The sequence below is a fragment of the Cynoglossus semilaevis genome, chromosome 15 (assembly GCF_000523025.1).
Source record: "Cynoglossus semilaevis isolate Cse_v1.0 chromosome 15, Cse_v1.0, whole genome shotgun sequence".
In the NCBI taxonomy this organism is placed as follows: domain Eukaryota; kingdom Metazoa; phylum Chordata; class Actinopteri; order Pleuronectiformes; family Cynoglossidae; genus Cynoglossus; species Cynoglossus semilaevis.
The window spans coordinates 4,264,956-4,273,988 of record NC_024321.1 but is presented as its reverse complement, the minus strand read 5'-3'; the positions used below and the strand labels follow the sequence as shown (position 1 = coordinate 4,273,988).

Genomic DNA, 9,033 nt, shown 5'->3' with positions numbered 1-9,033 from the left:
GACTACAGCAGTTTGAGATGCTTTAAGTTCAGGAGTGAACTGAATAAAATAAAAATACAGATAAACTGCTCAAAGAGTGATGCTGAACCAGTACCCAAAACTGTACATGTCTCAGAACAGAAACTCAAACCAGGTGTTGCAGTTACAAAATTATCAGAAACTTTGAAGGAGGCCACACAAGGAACTAGGACAGTACCAGGAATTATGTGGATTTCCTGTGTAACTAAAAGCACGTCAGTTTGCCTAAAGTCAGTAACCTTCACATACAGTTACATACTAACTCATACAGCGTGACTAGGATCAGTACAAGGAACCAGAGACATACTGGAGACAACCAGTTTCAGGGTTGACTTTTTATCCCAGGAACAAGTACCAGAATCTAGGGTCACATTTTTGGTACATGTTCAAAGCTACTAGAACTAGCACTGGGACAAATGGATGGTTACAGGAACTCTCACAAGAACTAAAACCACAGCTCCAGGAACTACTTTTTTCTTCAATTTTTTTGTTTTGTTGTAAGACCAATATTACAAATATATGCATGTTGTATTCAATGTACCAGTAAAATATATGTGTAATAAAGTAAAATGTTCAAAATCACTGCAGTGGCCTTTTCTCTTGTGTTGTGAAAGCTGTAACTATTGAAATCCCTGTGAATAGATTCTCATCAGGTTGCAGAATGATTGACATATTTTCTTCCTAAATTTAAGCTGCTATTATTTACAGACATCAATAACATCACCACAGTTAGAGTCTCCCACAGTTCAAAAGATGCGTTCTCACTGAAAGGCCATTTTCTTGGAGCACCGTCGTCGAGATGCCACTTAAAAGAAGTGACATCTCAAGCACACTGTGACCTTCTGGAGCAGCAGCAGAGACATTCTGCCTGCATGTGGCATATTCAGGCCTGAAAAATAGAAATGTGGGAAAAACCAGCCACCGTGCCCTGGGGCCTCTCCATCCGGTGACACATTCAAAGGCCAGGAGTAAGAAAAAGAGACAAATGTTCACTGAGTTGATTTGGGAAGAAAAGACCTGACTCTTACCAAAAATGTTTAATTCAGTTTAATTTTAGGAATTAGATTAAAGTGTTTTCCATCTTTTTTTGCGGCCCATTCAGTTGTCAGCCGGTCAGGCTATTGAGGTTGAGCGGAGCTGATGCTTTGTTGGAGGAGAATCAAGCTCTGAGTGTGTGTTTGACGAGGGGGTGTGGTGACAGGCCAACTGTCTGGTATTGTTGAGGATGTAATGAACCTTACTATTTGTGGAGACTGGATTATAATTGTGTTTTTAGTGTTTTTAATCTAGTTCTTTCTCAATAGAAGCAGAAGAACCATCAGCTCTAAAGGCCTAAACATGAGAGAGAAAGGCAACAATCAACAGACCCCACTCCTCTCTTTGGACTGTTATATATCTAAACATTCAAAGAAGTCAAGATGAAAAAAACCTGCAATTGTAGAAATACCATGACTTTGTCCCGTTTGTCTCACTAACAAGCTCAAAATACAGAGTTCAGTCAAACTGAACGAACATTTGAAGTTTGGTACAAAATGCTTCAGTTTTCTTCTCTGTAGTAAAACATTAAAATATTTATCAATAAAATGAGAGCCTAACGGAAAAAAACTAAAAATATACTTCAAGTCAATGAATTTAAATTAAAATACAACAGAAAGAAATACTACTAGCTTAACTACTAGCTTTAGAGAACGGCTTCTCTAACCTTCATGGTTTAACACTGTGGGACACAAAGTCAAATAAATAAAAATACATGATTACATGATATATTGATGACATTTTTGGGAAATTCTTGTGTTAACAGCAGACATGCATGTGGATCCTCTGGGAATCAACCCCAGGACTCTCTGCTTCAGAGGTAGGTGTGCTAACCACTACACTATGGATCCAACACAGTGCTCATTTATCAAAAATCAAAACCACCGAAGCAACTGCCAGTTTCAAACCACACCCATGAACACGCAACATCACACGCCTTGTTGTTTTGTCCATACATCCATCCATCCATTTTCATCCCCTTATCCATTACCGGGTCGCGGGGGCAGCAGTCGCCACCCAAATCACATTGCACCGTACCAACCCCTCTAAACCTTCCTGCGGGTGGTGAGTCCACTGGAAGGCACCAACTGCCCTAACCGGGATTCCATCTTGCCCAGGAGGTGAACCCTGGGGTTCCACACCAATGACAGAGACATTGACTCTGGGCCAAAGCGCCACTTGTTGTTTTGTATTTAGGATTTAAATTTAAATATGCTTAACAGTCACTTTGCTTTATTAAGGGTGTTTTGAGGTATATTTAAAAAAACTGAAAACTCATGAACTCATGTTCTAATCATAATTTCAAGTGGCCCTATTCTAACCTAGACCACTGTCCACACTTTTTTGGCTTAGGAGCTTCTATTCAAATAACCAGTCTAAAGGGATCTACCTGTATTGGAATTTTAAATATGCATTAACTCATATAAACTGATCTTCTGGTAGACTGGGATCAACATATTAGGCAATGTGAATTTATCCGACCTACTTCCGGGTTCTGCCAAAGCTGGCAAACACAGAGCCTCCACATGTAAGAAAAAAAGTGCATTTAAAGTTGATTTTAACATTGGCGATAGTGGAAGTGAGGCTGCGTCAAAAAGGGAAAACAGAGAGCAGGGATACTCAAGGGCTCTCAGCTTGTATGTGTTTGTTGTTCCTGGTGGTCGTCCAGAATGCCAAACTGAAGACCGTAAGCCAAACAGCCACATTAAATGCCAGAGAGGGTAAGGGGGGGTGAGGGGTGAGGACTCTCTCCCTGGTTTCTCTCTACTCACTTTCTTTCTGTCGCTTTCCGGAGCCCGCTGGGACTCATTTTTCACCGGCCACTAACAGCTGGTGGCCCCCATCTCATGCTAATAGAGAGGCCTGAACTAATGGATGTGAAACACACACAACAGACCTGTGGGTCAAAAAGGAATGAAAGACCAAATCCAATTTCTTTTTATTGATTTGGACCATTTTTATGCTGTATACCTTTAGATTAAATTCTTTTTGTATGATAGGAGAGAAAAAAATCTTTCAAATTATTGCTTCTTTATTGAAAACAATATATAAATGCACATATTAAAGGGAGTGTATTCATTTTACAATTAAATGTATTACCCTCGAAGGGTTGTTGTTGTTGTTGTTGTCCCATTGACAGAATCAAACCAAAAATGTGCTGCTCTGTAAGGTTTTTACCTTTATGTTCAAACACATTTTATCTTGTGATAAATGGTTGCTTGACCAATACTCTGCCAAATAGACTGACTGATTGGGCTTTGGTGAACAGAACTGAATGTTTGGACTGGAGACTCATTTTGTTTAGACCCTGGTTGGTCCTTACTATTTTTCCCTGGTGTGTTGAGAAATCTACTTCGAAATACTGTACATTTATTTTACTAACTCCATAGTTGTTTGTACAATATATATGATATTACACATACAGCTTACGTCAGAGTTCCGTTCCTACAATGCTACACTACGCTAACACAGTGGTAACATCATAATCTAGGACATAAAAACGTTCAAAGAGTTTCGGCTTGGAAGCTATAATGAAGAAAAATTAAAGAAATGAAAGCTACAAAATGTAGCAGAATCCAATGAATGGTATAATGACGGATGTAAACAAAGTCGTCAAGTGCTGCGTGACAAACTGTGCGTACCAGTTTGTAAGTTTTAACGCTGTACCTCAGAATAGCTGAAAAAGAGTTTCTTAAAACTTTATGGGAGATGATGATAAAACCACGCAACGAGGATGTCGTAAATGAAGGATCCCCTGTATCGATCAGAATCATTTTGAATAAAATAAAAGTCAAAACTAACACACATTGTTTTTAACCCCAATTATCTTGGCCATTTTTGGGATTCTAGGAGGTTGATCAAGCAATGTTTTGCCCACACATCATTGTAGAAGATCATTGCCTACAAATGTTGCAGTATGACTTGAACTACATGGTCGTACCTGGAATTTTTGCTAATATGAATTTATTCAGCTCACCATTTTAAATTATTCCTTTGAGATAAAATGCATTTAAAGATTGGTGAGGGAGATGTAACAGAGAAGAACCTGCACAACCAATCTATGTAACAGGGAGACTTCTGTGGGCAGTGACTATACATTACATTATAGCAGTGATATTAAATGTCATCTCATCTCAATTCTCCGCTTTAAAGAATATGTTCTCCCTCTTACGTTTGAGCTACATAACAGGAACATTTTGGTCTACAGAGGGAATGGTGAATGTGTCAACAGATTTATTCATGTCACATCCACACAATCTGTTTTCTCACTTGGCTTCAGCCTGCTGTTGTTGCCCAGGTGGCCTTGTTTCTCTGGGCATGTGTCATGTCATATCTTACCAGCAGGTGGCAACAGAGATCACACCTTCATCACAGACAGATTCCTTTGACCCACACCAAGGTCACGAACCTGCAGCTTTGGACAGGTTTGAATCCCACTGACCAGATCTATAATTATAATTCATAACGGTTTATGCAGAGATTTCATGTTGTATTTTTTTAAAGGTAGGGAGGTCTCTCAAGCACAGAACGCTCATTATTAAATAAGGTTGATCAGATGCGCTAAATTGACCCTAGGTATAAATATGAGTGGGAATGGTAGCTTGTGTTTATATGTGAGCCTGTGACGGACTGGGATTGGCTGCATCCCCCCGCTCCCCCCCACCTTGCAAAGGAATAGGGGTTGATAATAAATAAACGCATTTGTCTGACTGTTATAGGTTATTTCAAGGCTAACCCTGATCCTGAACTAGATTGTTACAGTATATGGTACACACTCCTGGGTAGTTGATTCTGCACTGTATGCGACTTGATTTGTATTAGGGTAAAACATTAATTATATTAACTGTATTATACATTTCTGATATGAAAGGTTTCTTAGGGTGCAGTTTGACTCTGGGCATTGTTAACACTAGAATGACAGAGAAGCATCGTGGCCGTTACTCAGGGCAGCTTAAAAAAATACGTGCAGTACACACACACAAAAAAATTTGAAAGTCAAAAAGGCTTTCATATTTTATGTGAAGCACTAAAACTTTCTGGACCACATGTCTTTAAATGTGATTTTCTATCAAACTGATGGAGCAGGAAATGTATGCTATATACTGTATATTGTGTAAAGCATGTTTCAATATCAACCTGGGCCTAGTGCCATGTATAAATGTACTGTGGTATGATCCATTTATTAATTATTGTGAAGTTACCCAGTTTAATATATTCATGTTTTTAAATATCCTGGATTAATGGTAATTTCAGATTTCAATTTGTGGAAACATTTGTGGCTTTTTACCCCTGCACAGTACCTCTGTGGACCTCTAGGGTTCAAAGACCTCTTCATTAAACTTTTAGTTTAGACCAGTGGTAAATTGTTGTCTCATGCATGCTTTTTCTAATGTTCTAATGGTTTGTGCCTACTTTTATGAGATTGTCTAATTTTTTTAAATGACCTATTGATGCCAACATTAAAAATGATAATAATATAATATTTTTACTTAGTTAATCTAGTTTGATAATGTTCTTATTTCAATAAAATATATTTAAAAATTTACTCAAAAACCTAATTTTTTTGCATTCCCTCATTGAAACCCCCCCAAAAAATCCTTTAAACCTGTTTAAAGCTGTTTCCTTTCAGAGACCCAGCTTTACTCACAAATCTCCTCTGCTGCTCCGTAATTAAATCATCACTGCATCATCACACTATAAATCCTCCTGTAAGTGTATTTAGCACTGACGACAGCATGTTGTGATAAAGCCTATAAAGCTGCCGTACAGCAACTGTATATCTGTCCAGCAAGTACAAATACAGTTTACCATGGTGCATGCTGGGAGAATGGGGGCAAGAAGAACAAAAAAAGAAAGAGATGAAGAAGAAACGCAGACTCAGGGAGAGAGACAAGAGGAATGGAAAATGTCAAGAGATCAGGAAAGAGGAATGATACGAAGGACGATGTTCACAAATTAGCAGGAAAAAAGAGACTTGACGTTAACTCACAATATCATCTTCTCCTGGCAGAACGGGTGTTTGGGTTTGATCTCGAGCTTCTGCACATCCTTATATCTGATCTTTGGTCCTTTTCTGGTGCACCTGCACTTGTAGGCTGTTTAGTTAACAAACAAACACGTACATTTTTCAGAACAAAAAAAAAACTTGTCTTGTCAGTTCTGGATGTGTGGAGTTATTATAATTATTACATAATGGAAATCATCTGGCCACTGTATTGTGTGACAGATAACTATAGCGTGTAATTAGTATTTATAACAAACTGAAGCAAAAAGTGATTATTTTGCCATTTTCTGTCAGATTCTCTCTCAATCATCATTAAATACCCATTGTTTTCTACTACTGTTCACTGATGAGCAGGGACATCGGTGCCAGCTGCTAATTCTGTTACATTTTTGGAAAAAAAAAATCAGAACTACAGCAATGGTCACTTGATTAAGGCATTTTAAGTTTGGATTAAAAATAAAACTGGTCAGGCGTCAACATTTAAAGAGAATATAATTGAGTCGGTACTAAACTAAAAAAGACCATACTTAGAATTTATGTACCTGAAATTTTCACTTAATTTTATAAATTAAATAAATTAAAATTTGTGTGGTAGTTTAATCAGTTACTTAACTATGTTGTCTATTTCAGCTTTTATTATACCCCTGACTAATTACTAGCTAATTTGGTCATGTTTTAATCAAATTATTTAGATGCAAAACATGACCTGTGTATCCACTCATATGTTGTTGTGTTAATTGTAAAATTGTCAATAAAATGTACCTGTACCAGTGGCTAACATTTAGCTAATACTTAACTCTGCAACACATTGACAGACATAATAAACACCCAAAAAGCCCAGTTGAACTTTTAAAAAAATCAATAAATTCAATATATTGACAGAACAATCCGGATGAAGGATGTAAGGAGACCTGGAGTCCAAATTACCAATAAATTAAATCACTTCGAATAAAAAGTCGAAGGCATTTCCATGCCTATTTGATGTGAGGTGATGACCTGGACCATTCAAGGTTTCCTCTATTCATCACCTACCATCTGCCCTGAGCCAATGTGTCTGAATATGTTACAAAACAACCCTGCAGTTAAGTCAACACTGAGTTAAAAAAACAGTGGTAGACACTCGGTTTACGTCCATTTAAGGCTGAGTGAATAGAAACTTGGAGAAAGCAGACATTCTGTTAGATTAGTCTACTGTCTAATGATCATGTCTGATTGGATGGAATTCCTTCAGCCATATAAACATTAAACAGAGATCACAGAAGCCACACGGAGCCACGCTAAAACAACAGCATCCCGCAGTTGCTGCAGATTTGTCAGCTGTAATTCCACTGTTCTACCACATGCCAGTGGTGATCTGCTGCAGTGAGATGTGGTGACTCTGGAGACAGTTTAAGAGTCCAGTGACCATTGTAATGATAAATAAGTCGATGGGGAGTTTTCTGCTGCTAAACATGTCGCTCTCCTGCAGACCTTTGTGGTAATGAGTGATTATATGAGTTAGTGTGGACAGCTTTTTTCTGTTTTGTTTTTTTCGAAACAACTTGGTGTTTTCACCCAGAGATCTGCAGTGAGCAGGATATCTTCTTTATTTTTGGGCGGATGCTCCGTAAACATCTGAGATAGTTGGGCAGGACATTGCTCAGATCTGCCTTGTTGGAAGTTAAATCCCTGCTAAAGCCTGTTTTATTCCTTTTGAGGCCATGTTTGAACATAAAAAAGTTTGCTTTGGTTTTTCCTTGTACGTATCACATTGGTGATATTTGCTAAGACAAGCTGTAGTAGTGAGTGTATATTCAACATTGTTTGTGTTTTTATGGCACTTTAAATATATGATCTCTGAATTGTAAGACTTAAAATTGTAAAAAAAAAGAAAAAGGATTCAGGACAATAGAAAATATATAGAGTATTATACATGGCTTAATTTTAACTGCAAAAAACATAAATCGCAGTATTTCTTTTTTATCTCTCTCTGTATATAGCTATATATAGCTATATATATATAAACATATACATATATGTAAGTATAAGTAGTTATTGACTCAAAAATCATATTTAATATTAATATTACTACTGTTTTACTTTATGACTTTATCGTTATTGTTGTCTTTACTGTTTTTGTAGTTGTGTCCAACTTTCACCTATTTCCTATTCTTCTTTGCATTAAATAAAACTAATCAAAGAAATTAAACGAAATCCTGAGCGATGCACTAAAACGCAAGGGCGGCGGATTTGTGTTATTTATATTCCTAAGCATCACAGGAGATAAGGAAATATTTGGAAGTAATTAACAGTCTTTCAAAAAGAAAAAAAAAAACACCAACTAATGTGCTAAAAGGTCTGCCAATAACAACAAGTCATGTGACATAAAAATAAAAGTATTGCACTTTACCTTCTGCACTCAGAAAGGCCACCACTAACAGCACTAACACCACGGTGCACCGATGCATGGCTCCAAGTGATTAAAAAGAAAGATTTGTCTCTCACTAAGTCTCCTCCAAATGCCAAACTCTTTAACTGTCTCTCTGCGCGTATAACGCACGGGAAAAAAATTGCACAAAAAGTCTTCAGAGGCGAAACAAATATCCACTTGCAGTCGAGTGCTGGCTGAATGAAGAGCAGTGGAGTGAAGTGAAGGAGCGCAGAGGCTTTTTCTCTGTGGAGAGGCGCTGATTGTGCAACTCTGTCTGCGCGTCCTGGGCGTTTGGATGAGTCTAAAACACCCTCCCCCCTCTCCCCCGCACCCCCCCCTCCTCTCTCTCAGCTCTTTTACAGAAAGCACTCCGCTGCCATTAATATGCAGCACCAGACAGCGAATCAAACACTTGTGTCCAGAGAGGGTGAAAACTGGAGAGTGTGGAGAGAGAGGGAGCGAAGGGATGGAAAAACACAAAGAGCACGTACTGTCCAATAAAAGAGACCGGTGTAGACTGGGCTGGTGGTTTATGTTGGACTCCGGGATGGATCATAACTCAGAG

At 38.1% G+C, this 9,033-nt stretch overlaps 1 protein-coding gene across 1 annotated transcript in view; it reads right to left on the bottom strand.

Moving 5' to 3' along the window:
- Positions 1-8,761, bottom strand: part of cxcl14 (chemokine (C-X-C motif) ligand 14) — a 9,911-nt gene extending 1,150 nt beyond the window's left edge. Inside the window, exons 1-2 of the mRNA XM_008326580.3 lie at positions 8,448-8,761; positions 6,044-6,149 (exon numbers count right to left, since the gene is read on the bottom strand). Of these exons, the coding sequence (XP_008324802.1) occupies positions 6,044-6,149; positions 8,448-8,505 (164 nt within the window). The 5' untranslated portion in view covers positions 8,506-8,761. The remainder of the gene's footprint in view (positions 1-6,043; positions 6,150-8,447) is intronic.
- Positions 8,762-9,033: the final 272 nt, after the last annotated feature.